This window comes from Canis lupus, chromosome 36 (assembly GCF_011100685.1).
Source record: "Canis lupus familiaris isolate Mischka breed German Shepherd chromosome 36, alternate assembly UU_Cfam_GSD_1.0, whole genome shotgun sequence".
Lineage (NCBI taxonomy): Eukaryota > Metazoa > Chordata > Mammalia > Carnivora > Canidae > Canis > Canis lupus.
Window position 1 is genome coordinate 7,748,796 of NC_049257.1, and position 18,574 is coordinate 7,767,369.

General features: G+C 42.3%; 1 protein-coding gene across 2 annotated transcripts in view; it reads right to left on the bottom strand.

The window, feature by feature from the left end:
• DPP4 (dipeptidyl peptidase 4) overlaps positions 1–18,574 on the bottom strand; it is a 78,402-nt gene that overhangs the window by 53,020 nt on the left and 6,808 nt on the right. For both annotated transcript variants that reach the window (XM_038584662.1, XM_038584663.1), the window contains exons 3-5: positions 2,332–2,427; positions 1,829–1,920; positions 395–475 (exon numbers count right to left, since the gene is read on the bottom strand). In XM_038584662.1, the coding sequence (XP_038440590.1) occupies positions 395–475; positions 1,829–1,920; positions 2,332–2,427 (269 nt within the window). The remainder of the gene's footprint in view (positions 1–394; positions 476–1,828; positions 1,921–2,331; positions 2,428–18,574) is intronic.

Genomic DNA, 18,574 nt, shown 5'->3' on the forward strand with positions numbered 1-18,574 from the left:
CAGGTGTTGGACTTATCTTTTATGAATGAGAATAAGCTATTTTTCCTTAAGGAGCTTTTAGTGCCTATGCTATTATTTAGGTGTCAATCTTTTTTTTTTAATTTACATTTTGTTAGTTAGCATAGAGTGTAATATTGGTTCCCAGAGTAGAAAACCGTGATTCATCACCTACATATAACACCCACTGCCCATCACAAGTGCCCTCCTCAATACCCATCAGCCACCTAGCCCATCCCCCACCCATGCCCCTCCTTCAACCCTCTGTTGTTCCCTGTTGTTAAGAGTCACTTGTACTTGAGTGTCAATCTTAGATATTTGTGGACTTGAAATCAGTTATAAAATAACCTACTCATAAGATTCCTTAAATGTCATAGTAAGATAGCATTTCTTTTACCTTCACATAGTTGTACTCTAAGAGAATAAACTGTCCATCGGGAGACACTGAATAATCATTTATAGAGTGTTCAAATTCCTCCTGTCAAGCAAGTGGAAAAAAAGAACAATTGAACAATTTCATTTAGCGATCATTATTGAGCACTTACTATGTACAGGGTAGGGTTCGACATGTGGCTTATGCCACGGGAGCTCCCAGAAATGGCACATTCCCCCACACAAATGACCACAAAGGAGGATATATGGTGATCAGAATTTGAGAACCAGGGAGGGAAGAATTCTTTCTAACCCAGGAAAGACCACTGTGAGGGTAGAGATCAGGAAGAGAGAGAGAAGTTTCCTGGTAGGGGGAAGAGCAACAAAGCAGGTGTCAGAAAGGGCATGCGTATTAAGATGATCCAGAGGTTAGGCGTAACCTGAGTACAGTATAGGGTATGCCAGGCAACGTATAAGGTGAGAGGGCATAAAATTAGAAAAACAGCTGGGACTTAAATATAAGAAGTGGAACCATAAACCACTTTTTGCACATGGATGTGATACAATCTTGTCTGTCTTTACAAAGACGCCCTGGTGACATGGTGGCTGACATGAGATGAGAGGGGTTGCATCAACCCTGGACTTGGGCAATGCAGCAGTCTCACCTCCAGAATGGAGATAGGGACACAAGTACTAGAGCGCTAACAGATTAAAAAGGCATTGAACCAGGACTCTACAGTGGAAACAGAAATCCGAGGGACACTTGACACTGCAGAGAGAGAAACGATAGGGTTTGTTGAGTATCTCTAAATACAGGGGATGGTAGAGACTCAAGGAAGATTCTGAGGATTTGAGGAGTAGAATTTCACTTTTTAGTCTAAGCGACTTGGAGGGGAGCATTGTTTACCCAGATCGGGAACTCAGGAAGAGAATAGGGTGCTTTCAGTTTTCAAGGAGAGTGAAGGGGAAATAACTAATTGAGCTTGGGATACTGAGTTGAAAATACCTGCAGGACATGGGTGGGCAGGAGCAAGGAAGCTATTATTAGAAATAGAGATTTCGATCTCAGCAAGAGGTTAGTGTTGAAAGTGTGCATCTGAGAATCAAGGCCCCCCACCCCCCCACCCCCCAAAAGGAGAGCCTTGATGCTGTGGAAGTGCATGAAATTTGCTGAAGGAGAGCGGGCAAACTGCGGAGAAGGGCCAGCAAGTGAAGACAGAGCCCTGACAAGGGCACTTACGCTTAGGAGTAGGGGCAGAGGAAGAGGAATCGTCAAGGGAGACTAGAAGGTAGCCAAGGCAGGGAGCATTCCAAGAAGGAGAGAAAGATCCACTGTGCCATATGCTGCAGAGAGAGTTCAACAGGATGAGAAATGATAGTACTCATGATTTGAAAGGTTATGAAAAAAAAATCCTCAGAATTTCCTTAAAGTATGAATGAATTATGCGATCAAACATACAAAGGTACTGTTCTCCAAGAAAATGGAGCTGTTTCCGTATTCAGCATTGAATAGCAAGATATTATTTTCTTGTTTGTAGAGGTATTCGTGATCTAAAAAAAGAAAATGGCCAGATCAGCATTTCAAGTTGTGATTCAAAATCCTCAGAAGCTAAAGATTATACAGAAAAAAACTTAAGGTTTAAGCTCACACCAGCACTAAATAAGCATTTCTAAGTTGGAAAAACATTACGTGATGAATATTACACTAGTGTGCATCCATTTTCCCATCATTATTGTCAACGTTTCAATTCACTTTTAACTTTTCATAGTCCATAACAAAGAAATACTGAGGTTTATTTTCCTTTGTACCTGTAAGTAGGAAAAAATACTCTCCCATATGGTTTAACAAAACAAGGATATCTTTCTTCTCAGGATATCTTTCTTCTTCACAAAAGCACCCCAGGACCTAACTAGAAGGAGCACAAGCATAAAAATCTGTCCCCTCCCCCAAAAAGTCCTTACCTGAAATCCAACGCAAAGAGTAGAATTTCACCCTAAAAGTATTTTTTAAATAATCAGTTAGAGTGTAAGTTCTGCGACTGTCAGCTGCAGCATCATCTGTTGATTAAAAAAAAGAGCCAAATGTTCAGTAAGATGGAATAACCTAAGTTTGGGATAAAACAAACAAATGGATCACTACAGTATACACTGGTCAAAAATGCAGGAATTACGCTCATAAAATGCAAAACACATTCTGAAAGATCTCAGGCTGGGTGGATGGGGTAGAAATGCACTGAAGTGTTAAAGCATATGTGAGTGCTGTGTCTCTCTGAGCTATATTCGTGCCTGGCTTAGTGAGCCTCCCTATGAAGGTCTAGATTCACAAGATCCAATGGAAATATAAGGGAGTACATTTTCTAGTAGCCATATTTAAAGATTTGTAAGGTGAAAATAATTTTAGTAGCATATTTTATTTAGCCCAACAGACTCAAAATATTATCATTTCAACATGTAATCAATATTTAAATTTTATTAATGAGCCTTTTCACATTCTTTGTTTTTATACTACTTCTTTGAAATCCAGTATGTCATCTATGATTACAGCATGTCCCAATCCGACTAGGCACATTCCCGGTCAGTAGCTATGGGTGGTCATGGAGTGGATGGCACAAGGCTAGACTGTCCTTTTAGGCCTGAAGGTTCACTTCCAAGTGCTCTTGCTTTGCCCGGACCTTTCAGACTGCTGATCACATAACTCACTGATCTTTGTTTCTATCATGACCTTTCCTTGAACTTGGAGGGTGGTGATTTATGAAACTCTCCTTTGGATTCTAGGGCACCTCACTTCTCCTGACCTCTGACCCTTAATTTTCCATCCTCCTTTGACTTTATTTTTCTCTATTAACCTCTAAGGTAGAAATGCCCAGAGCATCAGCTTCTTTGCCCTTCTCTGCCTCCATTTCTCCTTCTAGAGGACTCTAGAGAATATGACTTCCTGGGCTTCAGGCATATTTTCCATTTGAATACATGACAAAACCTATACTCATTACCTCAGCCTTCCACACCCCACACTCACATTTCTGGTGCTGTGTTGGGCCTTTTTAGTTGATTTGTCCCATGCTAACCCTAGGCTTACCTTGTCTAAAATAATTCCTTCCAAAATAATGTTCCCTATGGAATTTGTGTGGTTTTAGATTCTGTTACTGGAGATCCAAATTCAAAGTCTGAAAATCATTTTTGATGTCTCCCTCTCTTTTACTACCACCTGCATCCAATTTTGTCTTTTCTGTCTTTGCCTCTCTTCCTCAGCCTCTTCCCTGCAGCATCTCCAACTGCTTCCCGGGCTGTCACAGTCCTCCACCTGCCAATTCCCTCCTCTCTCATGAAGACTTCAATACTGCCTCCTTTGACTTCTGCCCTCACACTACTCATTTGGCTTTTGTAATTAATAACTTGTGTTAATAACTATCTTTCCATGCCTACCAGTGTGGTGTACTCAGCTAGGCCACGTATTCATTGAAGAAAGGGCCTTGGGTTGCTGTTTGTTTGTCTATTTGTTTTTCTTCAACTTAGTACCTAGCACGGTTCTATGCCATAGTAGGTACACACAGTTTTTGTTGATGACATAGGATATCATCCTACAAGCCTAACGAAGCCAATGTGATTCACCAATCACAGAGCCTCCACTGATGACAAACAGTCTAAGGAGGTTTTCCATATACTCTACTCTTTCCACATACTCACAAACATATGCTCACAAAATCAGCCACCATTATAACTTTTCTATAACTGTTCTTACTCTTTTGGGGATTGAAAAGCCAGTAGCAGCTTCTCTTGTTAATTTTTTACAGAGTGTGGAAAGGTAATTCTCTCACAGGAAATGCTCTTTCAAAAGATGTTCTTAAGATCTTATTTCTTTGGATCTTATCTGATAACGTAGCCTTGTTATCAAGGCTTGTACAAAACTATCGTAGCCTTGTACAAAACTTTCCTTTTCAAGGACAAAATTGTCACCCTTTATTACTTTGACTTTGTTTAAGCCTAGTTTGCTAAATAAGTAAAAGATTAAAAATAAAAAAAAAAAAACCTTTGTATTTTTTTCTTCCACTTCAAGCCTGCATTTCACCCTGGAAAATTAGCAAGATGTTTGTATTTGTTCACAGAGATACAGCAAATGGGTAGAACCAGCCCTTGGACTTGCCAACTTTAAACAAGAAGTAAAGCCCTGTGCTACAGAAAATATTTGAAACTCATATTGGACTACAAAACCACAGATCTGTAGGTTTATCCACAAAATACCCTCAATTGTTTGTATTCATCCAAACATCTTTGATACTTCAAATGGCTATAAAGTGAGTACTGTTTGAAAAATACTATGGGGGACATATACCCTGCAATCAAGAGCTATTAGTCTAAAATTGACGCAAAAGACATTCTAAAATTAATACAACTCAAGATATAAATGGTTCACAGTCCTATATTACCTTCTGATATAGGTATCTAGATAGACCTATCTATATAGAACAAATTACACACACACACACACACGCACGCACACACACACACTTATATTGCAATGAACTGAATGTGTCCTCCAAAATGGCTATGTTGAAATCCTAACCCCCAATGTGATGGTATTGGGAGATGGGGCTTTTGGGGGTGATTAGGTCATGGGGGTAGAGCTCTCATGAATGAAATCAGTACCCTTAAAAAAAAAAAAAAGAAACAAACCCAGAGCTCTCTTGTCCCTTCCATGTGAGGACACAGGAAACAGGCTCTCACCAGACACCAGACACTTAATCTGCCAGCACCTGAGACTTCCCAGCCTCCAAAACTGTGAGAAATAAACATCTATTGTTTAAGCCACCCAGCCTATGGTATTTTTGTTAATGCAGCCTGAACAACCTAAACCTTATATATAAAGTAAAACAGACATATCAACTTAGGACATCTTTCACTGACTCTTGATTGTGTAAGGAGAGAATTAACTGAGTACTTACAGCAGACTTTGTACAGTGTTATCTCAATTAAATGCTATCTCATGGAAGGGCAAATGCCTTGGTTTCTTAGGATAACACACCTAAACCTAGGATATTAAAATAATTGAGGCAAAATTCCCTGTGGCATCATCTGCTGCCCAGGGTGCTACCCCTCATGTTCATGATGCATGACTCACTGAGCACTTACCTCTCCCCTGTCCCAGACAACGCTGAGCTCATTCTCTCATCAGGTCACAGCTTTCCTAAGCCCATCATGTCTACCATGTTTGGGCTCCCTTCTGCTCATAATGGCCTAGGATGATTTTAATCCATCTACTGATGTCCCAGATATCAACACTGATGCCACACTCTTGCTACGACCCAGGACATCTGTGAAGGCCCAGGCTGCCTTTGGTTTGTGTCAGGCTCACTCAGCCACTTTACGATGACCCTGCGAGCTGCTTTCCAGATCCTGGCTACCCGATCCCAGAACAGTGCTGTTGAATTGGAGCAAATCAAGCAACAAATGTTCCTTGTTTTTTTTTTGTTTTTTTTTTGTTTTTTGCCTTGCCATTTGATAAGCAGTGCACATTGGAAGATACTCTTGAAACATCTAGATAAGCGAGTTCTGTGAGACGTGAGTGCCAAGTCCAGGTTTTGACCTTTAGCAAGTTCATAGTTTGTTGCCAAGTTACAACCTATTCTGTAAAACACTTACAGGACATACTCATGTGTCTTCTCCTTTGCCTACTAGCTCACTGACAGGGCACTGCTGTGGCAACAGATGAAGGTCTTTGGCTGCTTGTGTTTTCCTGGTGGGCCTGGGACATGTCGTTCACTTGACTTATCAGTTCAAAGCATTGTGCTAGCCAAGTAAAGCAGTTAATCATATGTTACCCATCAACTTACACAGAAACTCTTAGATCCGTGTCTTCTTTAATTTCAAAATCAAAAAAAGGTTAACAACTTTAGGTTTTACTTTTTTGGTGAGAACAGCTATTGGGTTGAACCACCTGAAAATGTCATTTCTATCAGACAAAAATGATAGAATAGCAGTATTTGAAATGATTTAACCTAATAACAAATTCTTATCAAAGTGTATGGTATCCTAACTCGTTCTTGTTGTAGGATCAAAATCACTTCTGAATAAAAGTATTTCCAAGTGCTAAGATCCAAGTAAGGAAGTAATGTAGTTTCATGGAATAGTCTTGCCTTGACCAGTTGTTACTTTATGACGACAGGATCTTTTGAGTATTTTATATTCATTAACAATAAACTTTTTTTGTCTGTATTTGACTATGATATGTAATATTTCTACTTCACAAAGATAAACTGTTTTGGTAAATAAGTGGCTAATGAAATGCAACTAAAAAAGAAATGTGCTCTTTACGGCTCGTAAACTCATTAAGTTGTTAAACACAGGAAAAAGATTTCTGGTTATAGAGTTCTTGTGTTCCATATGGTAATCAGTTAACATTTTGTATTGATGCTAAAGAAATGAAACGAGTGTTGTTTTAGAATTTGCCACAGCAAAACAGCAGCCTTGACATAGGGACAGAGGGAGCAAAATCGAGAAGGCAGATCATACCCTGGATTATCCAGGAGCATATGCAGGCTACCACCCATCTGAATTGATCCAACAAATACCAATAAAGTGTTGGGTCCCTGGTGGCTTTGAAATCACAGAGCCTGGATTTCAGCCTAGGTCTAATTCTTGTGCCGAGGCCTCAGGAAAATTACTGAATCTTTCAAAAACTCAACTTTTTAATCTATAAAACAAGAACATGGCATTACGTAGCCCATGGGGACTTGCCATGGTTAAGTGGGACAATGTATATAAAATGCTTAGCTTAGGACGTAGAATTTAGGAAGCTCTCTAGTTATGTTACACTATTTATTGTTTTGTTCCAAGCATGTACCAGGCAATCAGGATACAGACACGATAGAGTCTCTCCTCTCAAGTCCTGAGCAGTGGGACTGAGTTTAGGACCTTACCTGCAATAAAGTAATCGTTCAAATAATAAGTTTCATTATGTTCATATCCTAAATGATCCTAATAAGACAGCAGAAGAGCAACACACTGAGAAAACATCTAGGATAAGCACGATCTAATCATTTGCTAAGTGCTAATGAACAACACTTCCTGCCTTGGACGTGTTTCATGCCAATCCCGCTTCCATAGTGGGAGTCAGCGGTTTACAGCATGGAAGTAAAACACCGACCCGGGTGGACTGAGAGGATTTGTCAACAGTGATGTTTTTTGGATTACTAACACAGGACACATTAGACTGTAATCACAATTGCCAGATTCATCTCGATGAAATAAGCACCCCAGGTACATCAAGTGACCGCTGATAAATGTGCGACCAAGGAGCTGGAGCCTCTAGAACCTGAGACTGTGTCCTCCAGGCATTTATTTGGAAGATCAGGGTGTCAGATGACCAAACTTTCATTAAAAATACGATCACTGTATTTTCCAAAGTCTACTCTGAAAGGCCAAACGAATGGTACAATGCATATCCCCCAGAATAGCAACAGTTTGGGATAAAGGGAACACCGCAGTAGGAGGCTGTCTGTCATGACTCCAGCCTCAGCTCCTCCTCCCCTCATATCGCTCCTCTCTATCCACAGTGGCCTCCTGGCTGTTCACTAGGCACACTCCGCCCACTGCCACCGTGGGGACTTTGAATTTGCTGTACTCTCCTCCTGGAATGTTCCTGACCTCAAATATGCCCAAACCTTGCTTCCTTACCTACTCCAGGTCTTTATTTAAGACCTGATCCCCCCCCCCATGGCATTCTCTATTGCCCTTTTTGCTTTACTTATTTTTTCCTTCACAGTGATACCATCTATCATACTTTACTTATTTATCATATCATATCGTATACTTTACTATTTATCTTGTTTACTGTTTGCCTCCCTTGATTGAATGCAAACTCCACAGGAGCGCTGATTTTGTTGTGTTTGGTTGTGTTTACTATCATATGACCACAGCCTAGAACACTGCCTGGCAAACAAAGAGAGTCCCCAAGTTTTTGCTGAATGAAAAACTAAAAGCCAGACAACACAAACACAAGAACACAAATAGGAACACGGTTCCAAATGCCAGCATTGTGAACTCCAAATGACAACGGAAGTAGGAAATGCAGTGCACTTGGCCAGATGGCTCTAGTCAGAGGACTGGCCAGTAGGAGAGGAAGAACTTTGTTTTTCTTGCAGATCCCGTCAGCATGTGCCCAGAAGTAGCACCTGGCCCAGCCTCTGCCTCCTTCCGAAAGCCCAACCCGCCCTCATCGTGGCTCCTGCTGGTGGCAGAGCATTTGGGTGCCTCACACCCTTTTTGAAGAATTTTGAACCTGGATCTTCTATGTCCTTCTCCCTCCTTGATCTCAACCCCTGAAGGTAGCACATTCCTGCAGCTTCTGTCTCTGGGTTACCTCAGAATTTTTCTTTTACTCTTTAATTTGTGCAACCACTTTTTATATTAAATCCCTCTGCTGAAACACCGAGTGAGATTTCTATATTTGTCACGCACTATACTTTAACAATATAAGGATGTACACATTTTACCTATGATATAAGGTCCTTTTAGGCTCTAAGCATCCAATATCTAGACCTGGCATTGGCAGCCTCTTCTTAAGGGGACAGCCCGTAAATATTTCAGGTTTTGTGGGTCTTGCATCTGAGTTGCAACTATTCAAGTCTGCCTGTAGCTTGAAAGCAGCCACAGACATGTAAATGGATGGGTGTGGCTGTATTCCAATAAAACTTTATTTATAAAAACAAGTGGCCAGGGCAGCCGGGGTGGCTCAGCACTGCCTTCAGCCCAGGGCCTGATCCTGGGGACCCGGGATCGAGTCCCATGTTGGGCTCCCTGCATAGAGCCTGCTTCTCCCTCTGCCTGTGTCTTTGCCTCTCTCTCTCTCTCTTTCTCTCTCTGCATCTCTCATGAATAAATAAATAAAATCTTAAAAAAAAAAAAAAAAAACAGTGGCCAGACTTAGCTTTTCTTTGACGACCCTGGGCAGACATTCCTCAGAACTGTAAGCAACAAAACCCAAAAACATAACTGCTCCCAAGATTGGTTTTGAAAGATGGGTATTGGGGTTGAAATTCTAATTGCCTTAAAACAATAAGAATATTAGCATAAGACTCCAATATATATGCAGAAAAGTGAAAGTGGACGGAATACTCACATCTCAAAATTCAGGTCAAGTTGAAGATATCAATGGCCACTGCCAAAAAAAAAAAAGGTGCAAGGCCAGAAGGACTTCCTGATCTAAACCCAGTTTACACTGCCCTACTCACTCTGCCTTGACCCCAGGAATGAGTCAGGAAGTGTAGCCCACCCAGGAAGCCTGCACTGAACAGGGTATCAGTGCTGCTCTATTCCTTTTTGAAATGGAAAGTGTTTGCTTACTTTTTTCTTCCTTCCTTCCTTCCTTCCTTCCTTCCTTCCTTCCTTCCTTCCTTCCTTCCTTCCTTCCTCTCTCCCTCTCTCCCTCTCCCTCTTTCTCTCTTTCTTCTCATTATAGTCACTTCCCCACCCCTTGATAGGACTGCTGGGAATAAGTCAGACCTGTACAATAATGGCCAATGTTCATATTTATAAGGCTTTTATGCCCCACAACACTGACTGACATTAAACAAATGTAATCCAAGGTGATGAGCAAAAGTTGAAAGAACTGTGTGGATGAATGACCCACATGCCCAGGAAACATTCAGCTATTTTAACAAAGGGCTGTTTTCCCTCGAAAAATACTCAAAAGTAGTTATAGTGAGGCATGAAGGGAAGGTGTTACCATGCAAGCTAAGAATGATTAGTTTGTGATAGAAAGAAAACTGATTAGAGGATGTCAGCATTTGGTGACGCTGAAAGCTCTAATACTGAATCACTGAAGAATTTTCCGGAAAGATTTATAGGCATAATCAACAAAGCTATTATGTGATAAGTGTGTTGTCCTCCAGGATACAAGGAAAGATAATCACTGGAAAACCCTGTCATGAAAATTGTCCTTCTCAGAATTCTCCAGGCAAAACTTTAAAGAGTGTGAGACAAGTGTTATTGTGGTACCTACCACAAAAAAAAAAAAAACTTAAAAATACATAAAGAATTACAAATACAGAGTTATTTCAGTGTGCTGGGCCGTGCTAGGCATTGTGGCCCTTAACGAGTTATTCTCACCTCAATTTTCTAGGTAAGGAAACAAAGGTGCAGACAGAGAGAGTAAGTGGATCAAGTCCCATGACTACTCAGCTACAGCTGAACCAGACAGCTTGGCTCTGAAGCCTGTGGTTATAAACACTCTTCTAGACAATCTGAGTATTTGGGAGAGTGGTTGTACATGGTCGATGCTATGCTGGCAGTTTTTGTGAATTGCTATAGATGCATGAGACTTTATGGAACTATCCAAATTCAATGTTTGCAATGAATCCAGACAGATAGGTTGGTAATATCATTTGGACTTGCAGAGTTGGTAGGTTGCATTAGAACATAATTTGTTCTAGTGCTGCAAAGTCAAAGGGATACCAATTTTTTTCAGAAAACCTCAGAATTTTCTTTTTGGCCTATTATAAAAATGGCAACTTTGTGGGGCACTTGGGTGGCTCAGTTGGATAAGCGTCTGATTCTTGATTTAGGCTCAGGTCATGACCTCAGGGTCCTGGGATCAAGCCCTGCATCAGGCTCCATGCTCAGTGGGGAGTCTGCTTGAGGATTCTCTGTCCCTCTCCCTCTATCTAAACCCACCTCTCTAAAATAAAAAAAGGATTCCAAAAAAAAAAAAAAAAAGGTGACTTCTGGAAAGGAGGTTGTACCACCGTCATTCTTTCTTCCATGGTACATCCAGAAACTCATCATCTTTTCCCTGAACTCATAAAAAGGAGTCATAAAAGTAGGAACTTGTAACAAGTTCCTTTTCTTCCTTTCTTTTCTTGCTTCCTGGATTTAAACATAACACAACCCTGAATAACTCATGCCCTGCAGGACTCATTGTCACAAGAGCCTGAAGTTATCCAACAAAAAGATAAAGTGATTCTTCCTTTATAGCTAAAGTCACATGAAGAGCCTTCTCCCCCCTATGCTTCCCACTTTTGCCTCCAATCCCTATCTTCTTTATCCTAAGGGATGCGTTTTCATCTCTTCTCCCTCAGCATGCAGTGTCTTCTCGCTCCTCACTCTGCCCTGCCCTTAAGCACGCACAGGGTGTAGCTATCAGAAGAAATATTTACCTGACCATGTTGCCATCTCATTTCTCTGCCTGTGTTTATCTGCCAACATCTCAAATCACCAGTCCACATGGGTGGTCTTCTTCTTTTCACTGCCCCTCCTCATGTCCCTGGGTCTATCCCTCACAACTTACACCACACCCGTTTCTCTCTCCTGGTCTTCAGTGCTTATTTTCTGTACCACATGTTTTGTTGATTAATCAAGCAATTTTATATAATTATTTGGATATTTAATCTAAACAGTCTTGTTCAGACTAGACAAGTTATAAGTAAGCTGGAAGGATGACTTCTTTCATCTTCATCAGAAAGCTGCTAGCCCTGTACTCTACAAATAGGAGTTGCTCTACAAATGGATGTACTCTGCCAATGGATAACTTGACTCCATAGTTACAAATATAAGTATTTTAGTCAGAATTAGAGCAACATTAAAATGTTAATCAAATTTTTTCACATCAGCTCCAAGATAATTCCTTTAATTCACCAAATATTTGTCAGGTGATACTGGGTCGAAAAGTATCCTTCCCCCCCTCTCCCCCACCCCAAATTATATCCACCTGGAACCTCAGAATGTGACTATTTGGAAACAGAGTCTTTACACATGTAGTTAGTTGAAATAAGGTCATACCAGAGTAGGGTACGCCCTAAATCCAACCACTGGCATCCCTAGAGGAAGGCCATTGCAGACCTAGAATACAGAGAGGACCATGCGGAAATGGAGGGAAGAAGGCCATGTGGAAATGCAAGCAGAAAGAAGACTAATTCAGCTACAAGCCAGGGAATACCAATGACTGCCAATAACCACCAGAATCCAGGAGAGAGGCAAGGAAGGATTCTTCCCATGAACCTTCAGAGGGAGCATGGCCCTGCTGACACCTTGCTTTCAGACTTCTAGCCTTCAAAATCATGAGACGATATTTCTGTTGTTGTAAGCCACCCATTAGTGGTTGTTATGGCAGCTCTAGGAAACCAACACAAGCACCCACTGTGTTCCTTGATTTTTATGGGCCCTAGAGATATAAAACATGAAAAACATGAACAAAACATGCAAAACTTTTACTCCCAGGAAGCTTACATTCAAATAGGGGAAAACATAGAAACAAAGAGTAAGTACATAATGCCATATGTCAGGTAGCAAAGGTGCCAGGGAGAAAATAAAGCCGGAAGGGGAAAAGGAGTGTCAGGTTTGGGGAGAGTGCTGTGTTCAGTAATTTGGTGATGGGAGGCCCCAAGGATAAGGTGGTATTTTAGCAGAGACCTGAAGGAGGCAAAGGGATAAGCAACAGACAGTTCAGGAAAGAGGAATCCTGGCAAAAAGATCTGCAAGTATAGGGTCTCTGAGACAGGATGGGTGAACGATGAGGAAGCAGCAGGGGAGGAAGGCAGAGAGGGGCAGTGAGGCTCAGGTCATATGGGCCTTGTGGGCCATTGTAAGGATTCTAGTCTTTACTCTGAAAGATGGAAAGTCATGGAATGGTTCTGAACATAGAAGAATGTGATCAGATCCGTTTCAAAATGGTCACTGTATCTGTTGCTGCATAACAAATGACACAAACATAGTAGTTTAATACAACACCCACATATTAGCTCAGGGTTCTGTGGGTGGGAATTCCAGCCCAGGATGGCTGGATTCCCTGCCCAGGGTCTCACAAGGCAGAAACCCAGGCATCGGCCAGACTGAGCCCTCACCTTCATTTGGAAGCTCTGGGGGTGGGGGTGGGGGTGGGGATGGGAGGGCGGGGTGGGGAGGGCATGGCTGGGGGAGAGCTGCTTCCAAGCTCATGCAGGTTGTTGCCAGAATTTAGTTTGGTGCAGTTGTAGGAGTGATATCGGTGTTTCCTTGCTGCTACCAGCCAAGGACCGTTCTCACTTCCTAGCGGCCTCTCACACCCCTTATCACGTGGCCCCTCCAAATCAGCAATGGTGTGAAAAATCTTTTTTGTGCCTCAAATCTCTGACTACCCCTTCTATGAGCAGCCAGAGAAACTGTTTTTTGTTTTTTGTTGCTTTTAAAGGACTCATGTGATCAGCTCAGGCCCACCTAGGTAATCTCCCTTTCTCGAAGTGGACTGTGCCACAGAACACAACCTAATCACCAGAATTAAATCCATCATGTTCACGATCTCAGAGATTGTACTTGGAGGAGAGGAGGAAATTTGGGGAGTCATTTTATTTTATTTTAAAGATTGTTTATTTGATAGAGAGTGAGAGTGAGTGTGCAAGAGGGGGGAAGGGCAGAAGCAGAGGGAGAGGGACAAGCCAGTGGGGAGACCAATGTGGGGCTTGATTACAGGACCCTGAGATCATGACCTGAGCTGAAGTCAGACACTTAACTGACTGAACCAGGCAGTCCTGGGGAGTCATTTTAGAATTCCGCCTCCCATAGTCACCTTGCCTGTTGTGATGAGAGTGCACTCCGGAAAAGTTAAAGAAACTGGGAGATTTTTTTGCAAGAATTCAGGTGAAAGGTGATGGCCTCTTGGACCGAGGATAGCAGTGGAGGTGATAAGATATGGTCAGATTTTGAAAGAACATGAAGGTAGAAGTGATAGGATTTGCCAACCAACTGGATATTGAGTATAAATGAGTCTGTGGAGTTGAGAAGAACTGCATAGATAGATCTTGGCCTCAGAAACTAGAGTAATGGTATTACTATGTGATGAGACAAGGTGCACTATGGGAGGAACAGGTTTGGCAGGACTTTGGGGGAGATGTTGCTTTGCAAGGCCAGTAACATCCAAATGGATGTGACTGTTCAATTATGCAGATAGAGTTTCAGAAAAAGGTCTGGTCTGGCCACTGGAGGTGTTGTCAAGTTATAGAGCATGTTTAAGGCCACGGGAGTGCGTAAGATCACCCAGTGGAAGGAAGGAAGGAAGAAGTTCCAGGATGGAGCCCTGGTCCATTCAAGGTTAGAAGCCAGACATGAAGAGAAACTTCTAAGGAGAATGAAATGAAGCAGGTAGAAGGAACACCAGGAGAAGAGTGGAAACCCAGAGGAAGGGGAAAAGAAGAAAGATCAACTGACAGAACAGTGAGACACAGATGGAGAACTGGGCTTCGGATTTAGGAACACACAAGTTAGGGACCTTGAGGAGAACTGAGGTGTTTCAGTGGCAGGGTGGAGGTAGGCCTTGTTCTGGGGGAGTTAAGAGAGAATGGGGAGAAAAGCTGTAGAGAGATACTATATAGCTCTTTGAGGAGTTCTATGGTAAAGAAAGCAGGGAAAGGGACGGGGAGATTGGCAAGGATGTGGAAGCCAGAGAGGATTCTCCTCCCCTCAACTCCTCCTCTCTCCCCTCTCCTCTCCTTTCTGAGCACAATTAGATAGAGAGGAGAAAATGATGATGCAGAGGGCATGGAGTCCTATTTCTATGCAAAGCAGAAGGCGTGGAATCAGCTCCCAAGGGAGGATCTGGCCTCCAACAGGTGCCAGCAAAGTTCACCTAGTGCCCTGGGAGAGGCTTCTGGGAATAGAGGACAATCTCTTTTTTGAGGGCCTCTGTTTTCTCATTAAAATAGGAAGCCAGGGACACCTGGGTGGCTCAGTGGTTGAGCATCTGCCTTTGGCTCAGCTCGTGACCCTGGGGTCCTAGGATCAAGTCCCAACTCGGCTCCCCACAGGGTGCCTGCTTCTCCCTCTTTCTGTGTCTCTCATGCATGCATGCATGCATGCATAAATAAATAAATAAAGTCTTTTTAAAAAATAAAATAGAAATCCAGGTTGTCAGCTGAGAATGAGCCTGGAGAGGAGATGCTCGGGGTTTGGGGAAGGGAGAGACACAAGGTAGAGTCCACCAGGACCAGAGCAGGTGGGGAGCATCAGATTGCCAGGCCTTAAAAGAAGCCACTGATGTGGGACTCTAGATTTTCTTTTCAGTACAGTCAAACCACTTGCATCTCCATAAAATAATTACCATGTCGACTACTTTTTCCTCCTGGAGATTTAACAACAAAAGATTGGAGTCATCAAATCCAGACACTGTGAAGTTACTTTGTTTTTATTTACTGACTGTATTTTGTTTTTAGGGCCATTAATTATTTCAAATCCTACTTTTCCGGGTCAACTTTTGCAGGTCTAATGTTTACCATGTATCTTAAAATGCTGCTCTTTTTATTTTCTCTTGACTATTTCTGCTACGTTTGTGCATTATTCATTGGATAGAATATGATAATTTATATGGGCTTTCAATGAAAAAATTGAGAGTAATTTCCCTCAGATGTTTCTGACCTGCTCTACTGTCTCAGTTTTGTATCTGAAATATTTCAAATTCAACTCCTTCCCATTCTTAATCACGTTAGATGCCAAGCCAAAGCAGGTCCTAGGCTCAAAATGCCTTTAGGATTAAAAAACACAGCATTGAAACACTATGCGATAAACTCAGGTGGTTAGGAAAGCAAGTGAGAAGAGAGGAAAGGGAGCTATACGACCAGATTCTTTAGAGCTCAGAGCTGGCTTGACATCTATTTTCTTTTGTTAGCAAATTAAATCTTTCAATACAATGAAAAGAAAGCCATGATAAAATATATGATACGCAGACATAAACACCCCCCCCCCCCCAATTTCTTTCTTTTGGAATTCCCAACTCAACTTAGGTAATTAATTACCCTCCCCTTAACCCTTCCATGTGTTAAGGAAAGAGTTTCCTCCTTATCCCAGAAAGATGAGTCTTGGTTAATCTAGTTCAAAAGAAAATCCAGAATCCAACATACCATTCCCCTTGTCGGTGATTAGACTAGAATGGGCGAGTGACACAAATCTGGCCATTGAGATGTGAGGGAGAGTCTGCCTTGGGCCGAGGGACTTCTGGAAAAGCTTTCCCTTCCTGATATGGATGAGGAATAGCACTGTCTTCTACTTTGCCAAGTAGCTGTGCGAGCAAATGATGTGCTTCGATGGCACCCATGCTCGACCCTGAGAGGACAAGCTTGAGAACAGGGGCCAACAGGAGGGGTGCACTGAAAAGAAGGAAAGGTGCCAGGCCCTTGAGGATGCTGTTGGACCACTGCATTAACACACTCTGCAACTGCCTTACTTCTACGCTTCCAGTTACGTAAGATGCTAATAATAGTACAATAGTAACACTCTCTAGTTTACATTTTTTTAAAAAAGATTTTATTTATTTGAGAAAGAGTCAGAACAAGTGTGGGGGGGGGGAGGGAAAGGAAGGAGGGGGGTAGAGGGAGAGGAAGAAGCGACTTCTCACTGAGCAGGAAGCCAGCCAGAGATGCAGCTTGATTCCAGGAGCCTGAGATCATGACCTGAGCCAAAGGCAGAGGCTTAACTGACTGAGCCACCCAGGCGCCCTATAACACTTTATAGTTTAAACAACTTCTGGTCGGCTACTCTGTTACTTGCAGCCAGAAACATTCTGTTTGACACAGACCTCGTACAGAATCAGGCGCCGTAATTGTTGAGGACTAATCAATCATATAGGTGAACTGTATGCCTGGGAGGCTGTCTGGTGGCTCCAGCATTGGAAGGATTGTATTCAGACCCATTAATTATTAATCCTTTATGCCTGATTGGTTTCTGTACAAGGCTTCACTGGACAGTATTTATCATTGGCCTTTAGTGCTTTCATAGCACTTTGATCATTTACTATAAGGACACTTAACCCTTTTCACTCTAGTTAAGGTGCATGTTTCCTTTAATATTGGGAATTGCTTGAGGACAAGAGCCGTATCTATCACCTTTATATCTCTAGTGGATGATGAAGTGCCTGGCATGTAGAAAATGTTCCATAAATATTTGCTGAATTGGACAATTACCATCTGTTGACAAGCGTGGGCTAGGTGCACAGCGGAGAATGCCTCCCTGAGTCCTGTCTCCCGATCCCTGAAGCAGACACAGCAGGACAAAGGAAATAGTTCAGAGGAACCACTGTAGATTAGCTCTCATGGGAAAGACAGAGCCCCCGGAGAGCACGAGAAAGTTCTCCACTTGGACTATGCAGACAGCTGTTCAAGGAGTCATCCTTATCTCCACTCCTTTCCTCACCTTCACTTCTTTGCTCCTTACCACACACTGTTTACCTCCAAATTACATCCTGTTTTCTCTCTCTCACTCTCTCTTTTTTTTTTTTTTTACATCTCCAATACTACACCCTGTCCAATCTGCCATTCTCTCTCACCAATGCCCCCCACCTGCCTCTATTATGTATGAAGGAGTCAGAGACATATTTTAAAAGTGGAATTTAGATCATCCACATTCATGCTTGGGATAAAAAGAAACTCCTTTCTGTGTCCCTCTGTCTTCTCTAGCATACTTAATTTTTGTCCTATAACTATTACTGTCTGAACTTACTCATGTGCTTGCCTATTCCCTGCCTGCCCCATGGATGGTCAAGGTCCATGGGAGTAGGTGCCTCCCCTCCACTGTTTAGGGCCAGCTCCCCTAGCCCCACAATAACTCCTGACATGCAGTGGGTATTCGACACATGTTGGTGAGTTAACAAATCCTGAATCTGGTTACCATAGGACCTCGGCTCTGAAGAGGTTTTAAGTCTTACAGTACAAGTTTCCTGCCCAAAATAAAAGAAAAAAGGAAATTCACAGGGGGAATAGAGCCATCAATGAAACTCATGGACCTGAGCTCATGCAGGTGAGGCTTAAAAAAAAATACTGAGGAAAATAAGGAGAGGAGGTCTCAGCCCCACAGAGATGAAGTTAAGGCCGCAGAGGCAGCCCAGTTTTGGAAGAGTGAAGTCAGGGAAGTCCCCACTTGGAAGAGTGAAGCCAGGGAAGTCCCCACTTGATTCCCTTCCTGCTCCCTCCTCCTTCATTATGCATCCTGAACCACCTTTGTCCTCAGGGTGCCAGGAACAAAGTCCCTGCTGGCATTGGCTCTGCATGGAATTACCTGTGCTTCTTGGGCCTTCAATGCTAAAATATGTGGCCCAAGCTCGGAGTGTACTTGCTTCCTCAGTGAGCCAAATAATGAAGAAATGTGCACATTAATGTATACAGGTAACCAAAGCAAATGCTTTGTTATTAAGTTTAAAAAAACATCCTAGGAAGTTATAATTCTGAAGTAAAGTATAAAGCTGCAAATGCAGTAC